The sequence below is a fragment of the Dreissena polymorpha genome, chromosome 13, assembly GCF_020536995.1.
Source record: "Dreissena polymorpha isolate Duluth1 chromosome 13, UMN_Dpol_1.0, whole genome shotgun sequence".
In the NCBI taxonomy this organism is placed as follows: Eukaryota; Metazoa; Mollusca; class Bivalvia; order Myida; family Dreissenidae; genus Dreissena; species Dreissena polymorpha.
In genome coordinates this window covers 32640285-32653431 of record NC_068367.1, presented here as the reverse complement: position 1 = coordinate 32653431, position 13147 = coordinate 32640285, and the positions used below count along the sequence as shown (strand labels likewise).

Below are 13147 nucleotides of genomic sequence, written 5' to 3'. Positions count from 1 at the left end.
AATGTTTAAAACTACTCTTGAATATGAAAACTACTTAGATTTATTACCCAAGAGTCTACGTTTATACTTTGTGAAATTAAGGGCTTCTGCCCATCCATTGAGAATTCAGACCGGAAGATACGCACGCAACAATATTCCCCGTGAAGAACGTTATTGCCTGTGTTGTCATCAACGGGACATAGAGGATGAATTCCATTTTATTTGTGTTTGTTCATGTTACCGTTCTATACGGCAAAATTCATAAAACGTTTTTATTTCATAAATCCATCGGTTGTTAAGTTCCATAGTTTATTAACATCAACTTGTAAATTTGAAATATTAAACGTATGTAAATATGTTAAGGAAGCATTAACTGTACGAAATGCTATTTTAAATACCACTACTTGAATTAATAGTTTGACTTGCTTGTAAGAAGTGTTTATATCAATTTTCAGTCACTGATATTATTTGTAAAAGTTTGTCCTTACTGCCTTTAAAATTAGTATGGTCCTCCCTGTCAAAATCGTTATTGTTCTCTGTTCTTATTTTGTTTATAAATGTCATTTCATTGAATTTAGTTCTGAAGTTTCATTTAACTTACTAACATTATATACATGTTTATATTGATTTGGTTACTTACTATAGTATACTGATTCGTGACATTACTTTATTTATAATTATATGCATTAAAGACGATGTACCTATGTATAAGTCTTAATAAACTGTCTGTTCTGTTCTGTTCTATATAATAACTATTAAATGTATGTACTATGTGTCACTTAAATAAAATATGAAACTAACTATGAACACAAGGTAGCGTCCGCCTATAATACAATTAAATATGTCAACATATTGACCATTTTAGATTCATACACGCGCAAAGATATATTTATGAACACATACATAATGTACAGCATTATCGGTATAGATTTGGAGTAATTTTTTCAGCTGTAAATGTTATGTACATAAACAGTGTTTATTTCTATTAATTAATTGCACATCAAAGACAAAACGTACGAAGAGACGCTTGCTAAATTTATAAAATGTTATTCGAAAGACGATTTGGAATTTACTCAAAAATAATTATTTTTTATTCTATCTTGTTGTTAAAGAAACAAAAGTCAATCAGGGTACCAGAATGTTCACATGTTTGTTTTTTTCAGGCTGCACACTCGGAAGTTACAGCGTTAACTGTTCCAAGCAATGTCATTGCCGTGTGGGCCCATGCGACGGTGTTACGGGTGCATGTGGGAATGATGGCTGTACAGACGGATGGACAGGAATAGCGTGTAATGAAAGTAAGTTGTCAAATTATATTGAAATAAAAATCAAACATAAAACAAATATCACATATATGTAAATGAGAGATTAGCGTCCGCATATAACACTTTAGACATCTGACAACATATCGATTCACCATTTGAGATTTGAACATGTGCACATATATCTATGCACACATATAATGTACAACGATTTCGGGTTGGAATAATTAGTTTGAGTTAACAGATGGAATTCACGTAAACAGTATTAACTGCCATTGAGTAATCGCACAGTTCAAGTTTTCACGAAACGGAAAGATAACACTACCCCTTACACATAACATTGTTTGGCAGGAAACATCAGTACAGTTTTGAACAAAATGTGATCTTACATAATTTCTCGACATAATTTACAATTCTCTTTGTGAAAATGCAGTCTCAGAATATATGTAAAAGGGTTTCTTCATTTTCATTACAGAAGAAACATAAATTGTCATGAACAATGTTCATTTTAAATAATAAAGATTTGGTTCCTAAGATTATGTGAACAATTCTTTTCTGAAACCAATGAGTGTATGTGTCTCTAGATATAATAAAAACACGTGCATTCACATTTGTCCATTCAACGTTATTAAAAAGTGTATTCCATTTTGAATGACAAGTGAGTATATCTGTATTATAGCTAAAACATGTATAAACAAGTTTGTTTTGATTATATCCATATACTATGTTATTCGAGTAAAATGATATAAATGTACATTGTATATTTGGCTTTTTTATTAATAGAAATCCTGATAAGTCCTGATAATCTGATAAATGCCTTCATAATTCTGATTAAAATAGGATTCATAAAATAGGAAGTTAATTTTAACTCCAATAAGATTTTCTAATACATATTGTTTTGAAAATTCTCCAAAAGTGCACAATATATCTCTTAAATATCTAATTCCTCTATCATACATATTTTTATTATATATATAATATATATACCTATCTTAAAATTGTGGTTATAAAGTAAAGGCATATCAAGGATATCTTCACACTTACTGACATTTTGTTTATTAATATACTCAATGTAACATGTAAGGACATCTCTAAAAACTAATTTTAAATCATATTTTGTTCTATGTACTGTTTTCCTAAATTTAAACATTTTCTTAACATCAAACATGGAATATACCAGTTGGAAACATTTTCCATTATTAGTTTTTTTAAAAGCATATATATCAGTCATGGCAACTCTTCCATCATCATATGATTGAATAGCAATAGTTTGTTTAATTTTTGCTGGTCCATCCCATAAAAAATTTGAAAACAAGCTATTTATTTGTTTTAAAACCTTTTCTCCTGGACTAGGAAGAGCTATAAACAGGTGTGTAAAAAGGGGAAGTAATAGTGATTTAACAGTTATGTTTCCTAGGGGTGTTAAAGTTCTTCTTTTCCAAATAATTATATACTGTGAATCTTTTCAAGTTTACTGAAGAAGTTTATTTCTTTTAATCAACATCAAATAATATTAAATAAATATTATTAATTGCCAAACTAACTTTTAAGTAAAAAGAATAGCGGTTCCTTATTCGGTTTAAGTAAGCAAAAAGGAACCTTCTTCAATCGCGAAAAAAATTAATCGTGTTATCATTAAATAAAACCTTACAAGGTTATGCAATTGTAAATATTTATTTAAAAAAAAACATGAACACCAGTTATCGCACTACATAAATTAAATGTATTCGAGTTGCCTGACATTCACTTTAATTTGTCAATAAGATTACTATTTCATTTTTATTGAGTACCATTATATGATTAAGTAACAAAGCAACATTTGCTAATTCGGTTTGAATTAGTAACAGGAAACTGGTTCCTCATTCCTTATTCGTAAATTAATTAATGAATCAAACAACGTTGGTTTTGGTATGATTTTCTAAAACATTGTTAGTATTATTTATCTCTAAAAGCTTTCATCAAATATGTTTACCTTGAATAAGGAATAACAAAGTATGAAAACGGAACCAACTTATTCTCTTTGTATATGCATGGCATTTCACTGAAATTGTCATATATTGCAGTAATAACTTTTTCTGAAAAGAGGTTCTATATGGAATATAATATTGCATATTAATATCAGTTCACGTTGCTTATATTAACTTTGAACATGTATAATATAAATTCAAATAAGAATACTTTTTAATTATTTATGATTTTAGCCTCTTTAAACACACAGCCAACTTCGAGATGGTTGAATGGGTTATTAAATATCGAAACATACTTAAGGTTTATTTTTATTTCATTATCTGCTTCTGTGCTTACACTGTGAGTTTCTTTTTTGTACATTCTGACAAAAATAAAAAGATTTGTTTCAGCAAGATGTCATAGTGATTATCTTTGAAAGTTTTGTGGCGTGCATAGAAACATTGTTTTCATTTATGAGCAGTAGCAAAATTGCAAGATGTAACAACAAGAACAAATAGTTTATTTCACTTACGCATATTACAGCTCATCGTGATAAATCAGAATAATGCATGCATGCGTGAAAATTATTCGTTATCAATTTATAATCAGAACAAAGATAACTAACAACATATTTGTATGATAAAATACAAAGTATATCAAAATGTAAACTAATTATCTGCTGTGTGTGTGTGTGCGGGTGTGTGTGCGGGTGTGCGTGCGTGTGTGTGCGTGCGTGTGTGTTTGCGCGTGTGCGCGCGTGTGCGTGTGTGTGTTTGTGGTGTTTGTGTGTGTGAGTATTTGTGTGTGTGCGTGTGTAAGATAGAGGAGAAATCGTATGCGTGAGAGTGTTTTGTGTTAATATAAACACTGCACTTAGTTTGGCATATTAACAACATGTGTACCGAAAACAGTGGTTACAGGCCAACAACATATGCATTCAGTTCGTAATAAAATGTACATAAATGAAATAAGAGACGTTCAGTCAGCGAAAAATACAATTATCTATTTTTAAGATATTAAACAGTAAATAGGTAAGCGTTCCTTTATTATTTCTATTCAAAAGGGTCAAAAATGTGTTCATACTTGGCCTTACTGAGAAGTATGATGATATATATTTGGTTCTTTCTTCTGAATACAACGGACATTTATGTATAAAGTGATATTCAACATCTAAATCGTTAAGATTGCATTAAGCGCACTTTCTTTCGTTCCTGCTTATGCTATAATGTCTGCCTGTTTCAATCAACAAATTATGTGATAATAGGCGTATTTTAGCAATGATGTTTCTATGTTTTTTATTGTCAATGACATCTAAATACAAAGACCTTTCAAATACATGTGTAAGTTCTTTATAAAGTAGTTATAATGAATCAACATTAACTCTCCAATCAGATAAATACTGATCTCTACTCCTAGTCTTTATCAAAGGAATGAAGCTTACAATTATAAATGACTCAGAAAACTATCATACATCTGTAAATCCTGTTTGGTGTACATTTGGCGAACTTTGGAGGACCAATACACAGCATTATTGTGTGTTTCAATTTCTAATCTTTGCATATTTATTACAGTAGTAAGAATAGAATTTCCTTGTTTCTTTTGATGCAGTTTTAAAAAATATTTAATTATTCTTAGGTATCGACCAATGTATAAAGGAAATCGACCAACTTCAGCATAAAGCGACATCGAATGTGTTGACAGTTTTACATTTAACAGTATTTTACAGAACTTTCTGTGAATACGTTCAATATGTGTTCCCGCAATAAATCCCCATACTTCGCAATTATAATTAAGGATTGACAAGACATATGCATCAAACAACTTGAACATCACATTTATTGGCACTTCCATATCTTTCGTAATGCAAAAAAGAGAATTCATCGCCCTTGTAGCTTTGCCATATAGTGTATTCGTGGCAGGTATAAATGAGCCCCCCACTTGAAATAACAACACCAAGGTAATTAAAATTGCTAACTATTTCAATATCTTTTGTTTTGTAGGTCCATCTGCATTTTTGTTTGGCGCGCCCCCTTTTCACCATAATTTTTGTTTTGTCAATATTAACAGTTAAATTCCATTTTAATATCGCAATATGATTCTAGATTAATAAATGATTCCTGGAGTCCTTCTATAGTTTCTGAAAAAAATGACAGCATCATCCGCAAATAGGAGGAAATAAATAGACAATTTATTTAACGTTATTTCGGCGTTTTTTCCGTTTTGTAAATTAAATTATATATCATTAATTTATTACGAAAACATGATCGGCGATGTTATTTCTCCTTGTAATAAGCCAACTTTGCTACTAAAAAGGCCCGAAAGTGAGCCCATGTGATTTACTTGAAAGTTTGACCTCGCTATACATAAAGCAGAAGCTTGCCGTCGATTCCCGATAAAATCATTGTATGTCATATCATCCTCTTTACATGCTGTGTTATGTTATATTGAAATGTTCATTAATTCGTGTTTATATGTTATACTGATATGTGTTTATGATTGTGTACTATATACAAATCAAATAAAATATATGTTCTGTTCTGTTCTGCCATAGCTGTCCGCGATTTATAAGGTCGTAGGCTTTTCGGTAATCGACGTAGCAGCAGAAGAGTTTCTTTTTATTATGTATTTGCTTTTCTATTAAATGATTTAGAATGAAAACTGCATCGGCAGTACTACAATTGGGTTTGAACCCGAATGGAGCATTCTGCCCAAGATCTTAATCGTTAGTTTATCACACCTGTAAATAGTTTCGCAAAACAGCTTATCAACGTGATGCCTCTAAAATTATTTGAGACAGAAATATCGCCCCGTTTATATACTGGAATAATAACACCCGTTGACCAGCTCTTTGGAAATTGTTTTGTATCTAAGATATAATTTAATTATATTTCTAATGGATTGACGATAATATGCACTGTATCTTTAAGGTAGTTATAAATTATATTGTCGTGTGAGCCTGCCTTATTATTATTTAAACGCCTTGTAGTTTTAGTTATTTCTTCTGCGGAAATGGGTTTGTCTAGATCCGGGTAAGAACTGATTGGATTTTCTATATTATCAAACTGCCGTAAATAACTCTTTTAAAATATTTTTCACCTCGTTTATTTAGGAAATCAGTAAACTCCGAGAATAGTAAATCCGGATCGCATCGCGAGTGAACACCTGATTGTTAATTGTGATCTAGTTCTTGCGCACCGTTTAATATGTCGTACACGAAATCATCCATGTAATCTGGTTTCCATTTTACGTATACGCGCTAATAATTTTTACTGTTAGTAACCGGGTTGTTCGTGCTCAGAGCGAATGTCACTGGGGCATGATTTGAGAATTCCGTGAAATCGTGCACTTTAAAATCGGTTAAATCGTGAAAGTTTTTGACTGATGATAACAAATAGTCTACTGTACTTCCCCCATTATGGCTAAAACAAGTTAATTTGTCAACTCCTTAATAGTAAAATAGTCTACCGTTTACAATTCTTAAATTAGTAGATTTGCATACGTCTAACAAATAATCACCAAATCTTTTTGCGCCAATTCACTGGTTGCCCTATGAAGAGGACTATCTATTTCAACTCAATCAAAATCACCTTATCTTCTTTCATTATCAATAAAATCAGCTTTATGACCGGTTAAAATATTTGCGTCCCCTGTGATAAAATACTTTATTATAAAAAAAGTAAGATATAATATCATATTATAACAGTTGAACATCTTCAAGTCATGTAGGTAGACTCACATACCAAAACTCATCTGAAGGCATTTTGTAAAAAACTTTTTGAAAACGGAATGCCGGACGGTTCGACGGAAAACACGTCTAAGTACAAGGCCCATAACTTCGTCAGAAATCATTTGAACTAAACGAAACTCACACTTCATCTGTAAGTCATGTAGGTAGACTAGCACACCACATATAAGATCAATATGAGAAAGCGTTTAGGAGAAAAGTCCGGGCAATAGAATGCCGGACGGACAGACGGAAAGACGTATTAACGGACAAACGGACGGACAGTCCGACTGCTATATGCCACTCTACCGGGGGCATACACAATCTCAATATTCATGTTTGTTTGCTCACATACGCAAGGCTGTTACATTCGATTGTGTTAATCGGGTATGGATAGAATTTGAACAATTTGTTTGACAAGTTATTCTTCCGTAGATTAATTTTTCAAATATATTATCAATATACATGTCAAACATGTTTTTTGAAATGTCTTAAAAAACTAAACTTCAATGAATCTATTAACAGAATTAATGTCTATGACGTAATTGCAAATGAAATACAAAACGTACAAAACATGCTCGCTTAATTAATAGAATGTTATTGTCACACATTTACATATTAAGTTAACGTAAGTTATTGATCTTAATAAACAAATGTAGGACGGTGTCAGCAATCGCATTTCCTTATAATTTATCTTCACATTTTCTCACGCTTGTTGTAAGCGCCGATAAACAATGGTTATTTAAATATAAATCAGACATACAGTATTAATGTTTATTTTGAAAACTATTATGTTTGCACAATTAATTTTACCGAATTTAGTGCACACAAAGAAAATAATATAGGCTATCTGTTAACTGCATGTTACTTTGAATCTTAACAATGCTCATTCAATTTTATATCAGCATTGTTTATCACTTTCCTTTACAGAGTGTGGCGGGGTCCTGACAGATCCATTTGGCGTCATCACGAGCCCCAACTACCCGTCGAAATACAACAGAAAAGTTCAATGTACCTGGGACATCAACGCATCCGAGGGCTACCAGATCAATGTTCATACTTGACATATTAATTATTGTTCAATCAACCGACAACAATCATTCTATTTTATTTTTTGTGTGGCATTTAATAAAGCAAGTAGATCATATTATCAAAACATTTGAAACTTAAAACAAATCCATTATTAATACAAAATGTTTTACAGGTACAGCGTTCCACCACAATAAATTCACACTAAATTCCTTGTCTTTTGTGTTTTCAGGTGAACGTTACAGACTTTGCTCTGGAGCATCACACCGAGTGCAATTATGACTACCTGGAGCTCTTCAACGGACCTAACGCCTCCTTTCCGTCATTCGGGAAGTTCTGCGGGACAGCGCCACCAAGGGGATTCCAGTCGCAGTCGAACTCGGTCCGTATTGTCTTTTCCTCAGACTCCAGCGATAGTGCGAGGGGTTTCAATCTCACGTACACATTCTCCGTACATGGTAAGAATCATTATAAGAATGCTCCCATTTGCTTGTCGATTTAACAAAAATGTGTTCTATATCAAAATCTACACCCTTTTAGATCTATTAAACCGCTCGACTTTCTTTTATTACATTTATATTTTCTTATATTTATTTCTGAAAATTCATATGCACAGATCCGTTACATCGCGGTTTACGGGATCCTCGGATCACGATTTTAATATCACTTGTCAGACCATTCATGTAGTTAAGTATCCATAAGCATAGTTTGGTTATCTCCAACACGTAGTTACATACCTTTTTGTTGCATCAAGTGTTATATCCATATCTTTCAAATTGTTCAAATATGATATTATTCCATGAATGTATTTTCAAATGCGTGTTATTCATTTTTTTAATTTTGATATGATTATTCAAATTCAGTTAATGTGATGCTTAAAAGTATATATACAAATACACAGTTTTCCAGAATTTCATGTACATTATTTGTCTTGATTAAAAGAAGGCTAAAATGATGCTTCGTGTAAAATGTCACATCATCCTTGCGAAAAGCGTGGACTTCAATACTTGATAACCGAATAACAACTACACTTTGCATTGTTGTAAATTTGATCGCCATTGCTAAACAACGATCGCGTGTTTGCAGACAATTTTTGTTCTTTGGCATTTAATATTTTGTAATCTTTTTTTAAGAAAATTCATTAAAATAATTAGAGTTGAATTAACAATCACTTGTTTAATTTTTATTGTCCTTTAATTTAGTTAAAACAGTTGAGTGTAAAACTTCAAGGTGTAGTTTATATGTTCTTGATGTATATTATTATGTTGTTTATTCTTTAATCAATGTAAACATGTTCTTATTTTCTACAATATTCAGAGCTTAATAGTTTCGTAATCCAATTTTGAAAATAAAAATAACGTTATAATACGTGTGTCGGAACACATGGACTTTTAGCTGTTAAATGTAGTCGTTGTTTTTGCGTTTAGTAATGCTGTGCAGGCCCTTTTCTTGAAAACGATGGTCCTATTTTGGGGATCATGTTTTTCTAATTAATAACACAATTTCTCTTAATCTCCTTGATTTATATTTACATGGCCAAGGTATTTGCTACTTGGTGGTTAGCTTGACAAACACGTAACATGACATGAGTGCCCCATGATTAAATATTTACCAAACAACGCTCCGACATTTTATATTGTTTGATTATTTATAGCAATTCAAGGAGAACATACACATTACTCATCCATTTCTACTTAAACCAAGAAAACAAAATTCGTAATTATCAATTAGAACTTAATCGTGTCGTATGGACTTAGTAACACTTGTTCACACATAAATGCACCACATATGAGCGGCAGGAAGTACAGGGTGAGGAACGATGTAGATTGCAAATCATCCAAAATCATCCGATGTTGTGTACGCGGTCAACTGCCGTCGCTGTCGCAGGTACGTGTATGTTGGAGAGTCCGGTGGAACTCTGTACCAGCGACATCTGTTGAATCCGTCGCGTATTCGCACACAGCACAATGACCCGGTAGCTGAACATTTCTATACCGACAGACACTCCATGGATGATTTCCAAATAATGGGACTCGAAAAACTCAACGGGTCGGACGAATACCGCAAGACCCAATTTAATACTCCTAAATGTGTCAACAGATTGACCATTTAAAATTCACACATATGCAAACATATATACTAACACACACATAATGTACAGCAGTATCGGTGTAAATTGTGGTTAATTATTTCAGCATGGTAATGTAAATGCACATAAATAGTGTTAAATTCTATTACTTAATTGTACATAAAAGACAAAACTTACGATGAGACGCTTGCTAAATTTATACAATGATAATCGAAACACGATTTTGAATTTAGGCAAAACTAGTTACTTTTTATTATATCTGGTTGTTAAAGGAACACATGTACATCAGGTTACCAGAATGTACACATATTTGTTTTCAGGCTGCACGTTCGGACGTTACAGCGTTAACTGTTCCAAGCAATGTCATTGCCGTGTGGGCCCATGCGAGGGTGTTACGGGTGCATGTGGAAATGATGGCTGTAAAGACGGATGGGCAGGAATAGCCTGTAATGAAAGTAAGTTGCCAAAGGATAGTATTGAAATAAAAAACAAACATGAAACAAATATCACATATATGTAAACAAGATATGTAGCATCCGCATATAACACTCTAGAAATCTGACAACATATCGATTCACCATTTGAGATTTGCACATGTGCACATATATCTATGCACGCATAATGTACAACAATTTCGGTTTATATTTGGATTAATTATGAGTTAACTTATGGAATTCACGTAAACAGTTTAGACTGGCATTACGTAATCGCACAGTAAATTCAATTCAATACTTACATAAACACGCGTGCTTATTTAATACAAGTTTATTTGAACATACTTTTTATTTAAATAGTCAAGATACATGTTAATAGTAGCATGTTAACACATGTTTATTATAAATATGAATCGATTGGAAAATATTACATAATATAATTGTTTAAATGGCTTAAACACGGTTTTGCATACTCAAATATGTTGCGCAAAATGCATATCAGACAAATTCTCGAGGGTGCATATTTAACTCACCAGGCATTGAAGCATTGGGGCTATGCATATTAATAAAACTGTTTTTTGTAATTCAAGAACATTTTAAATCCACGTATAACGTTAACAAATCGGAGTAAACGAGAAGATGTCATTATTTATGTACAGAATACTCTGCCATCGCACACCTAAGTACATTCCAATGAAAATCGCATAGTGTGTTTGTGTTTCCTAGCATTCAAGTCGTACTGTAGCACACAGTAACAGGATATCCTATTGATATGAAATAGACCCTTTTCACTATAGGCCGAAATTGATAAGAGCGCAAAGTCACGTGACTCACAGAACTCCAGAACGAGACTGAACGTGTAACCATTTACAATAGTACCACGCAACGCCGCATCTGATTTCAACCTTTCACTCTTTTGAACGTGAACATTCGGCGATGTAACGATTTATAAAACACAATATGACATTGTCAGAATAGGTAATAAATATGTATTTCACAGTTAAAGTGTCAATACCTTTCAAAAAAATCGTGATTAAAGCACTTGGTTCTCATCATTTTTTGCACACATTACACTCTTTGTTAGAGCTTTTTATCGCGCTGTTCGAATAAAGGTCTATCTTGCTTATTGATACGTCTGTGGTTTAATAGCCCCTGTGTTTAGCACAAACCCAGTATCTCGTTCTGATCAGATAATGTGCCGACAAATACTAAATAACAGCATGGCGTCATAAACCACCCGTGGTAGGTATGGTCATTGAACATCATTTATGATACCCAATGTCTATCGTGGTAGTAGTATAACGTAGCCATTTCTAAGACTAATGTAACGCCAAATACTCAAACTAAATACTGTATGGATATGGCCAGTTTAATCATAATAATACAGTGAATGCTGGACATTCGTCGTAGCCTATTTTTCACACAGGCGGATATTCGTTCCTATGTTTTTGACAACCATAACATCCATGCCTTCGTTATTTTGACAATGCGGATAATGGTTCCTGCATAATTTTGACTGCCCTGGCATTCGTTCCTTTGTTTTTTTGACAGCCCGGAGATTCGTTCCTGAATAATTGCTACCCCGGTCATTATTATCACATTTTTGTCAAAATAATATGACACTCTTAGCATTTTATCCGGTATTTTAATGTGTCGTTATTCAAATAGTTTGTATATATATATATATATATATATATATATATATATATATATATATATATATATATATATATATATATATATATATATATATATATATATATATATATATATATATATATATTATCATATTTTGTGTTAAACTTTATACTTTTGTAAGACTTTATCGTGATCATGAGAATGATAACGTTAAAACAATATTCGAATATATCAACTTACACTGAGATCTGTAATTTGTGAAACCTTGCAGAAATCGGGGCGTGAAAACTATGTAGGTGCGAATATCCGGTTTGTCAAAATGATGTTGGAACGATTGTCCGGGATGTCAAAATAGCGTATAACGTATAAAGAGTGTTCGTTAGTGTAATGAAGAAAAAAAATTAAAACAAGCATTTTCGTTGACCACAACGGGGTCGAATAATGTTTCCGAATATACACACAAAGAGATTTATCACATTAAGTGACATATTTATCACTCATAATCACGTTTAAAGAGAAATCTAGGTGCATGCATAGACAGTTCAGTTTGCCCCACGTTCGCTTTTTTTCACTTGTATTCTTCAATATTGTCTTTCGTTGTAAAAGAAAATATATTCAAGTTTAAAGAAAAATGACGTAACATTTAAATAGTGTCATGTTCTTTTCATTTTATATTGCTTTTTCTTATGATTGAGTCAACACACATCTTACACATTCGATCGTTCATGAAAAATAGTACATACCAACAAACATACTTTTGAGAATTTAAGTTGAACAAGACTATTGCCAAGCAATATATGTCCCCTACCGGCTCCACCATTGTCAGAAATTCCACCATTGTCAGATTTTTTTTTATTTGTTGACATAGCAACCAGAATTTTTGACGTAGGAACAAAATGAAATGACGTGCATAATGTCCATATTGCCAACAATCAATGTTTCAAGTTTCTTGAAAAAATATGAAGAACTTTTTAAAGTTATCGCAGGATCCATAGCACCATTTTCAGCAGTATTTCTAGTATATGTGTTGCCATAGCAACGAGAA

General features: G+C 32.4%; 1 protein-coding gene across 5 annotated transcripts in view; it reads left to right on the top strand.

Annotated features, from left to right (window-relative positions):
- LOC127856240 (multiple epidermal growth factor-like domains protein 10) overlaps nucleotides 1-13147 on the top strand; it is a 91907-nt gene that overhangs the window by 72160 nt on the left and 6600 nt on the right. For all 5 annotated transcript variants that reach the window (XM_052392332.1, XM_052392334.1, XM_052392333.1 and 2 more), the window contains 4 exons: nucleotides 1143-1277; nucleotides 7843-7964; nucleotides 8174-8399; nucleotides 10351-10485. In XM_052392332.1, the coding sequence (XP_052248292.1) occupies nucleotides 1143-1277; nucleotides 7843-7964; nucleotides 8174-8399; nucleotides 10351-10485 (618 nt within the window). The remainder of the gene's footprint in view (nucleotides 1-1142; nucleotides 1278-7842; nucleotides 7965-8173; nucleotides 8400-10350; nucleotides 10486-13147) is intronic.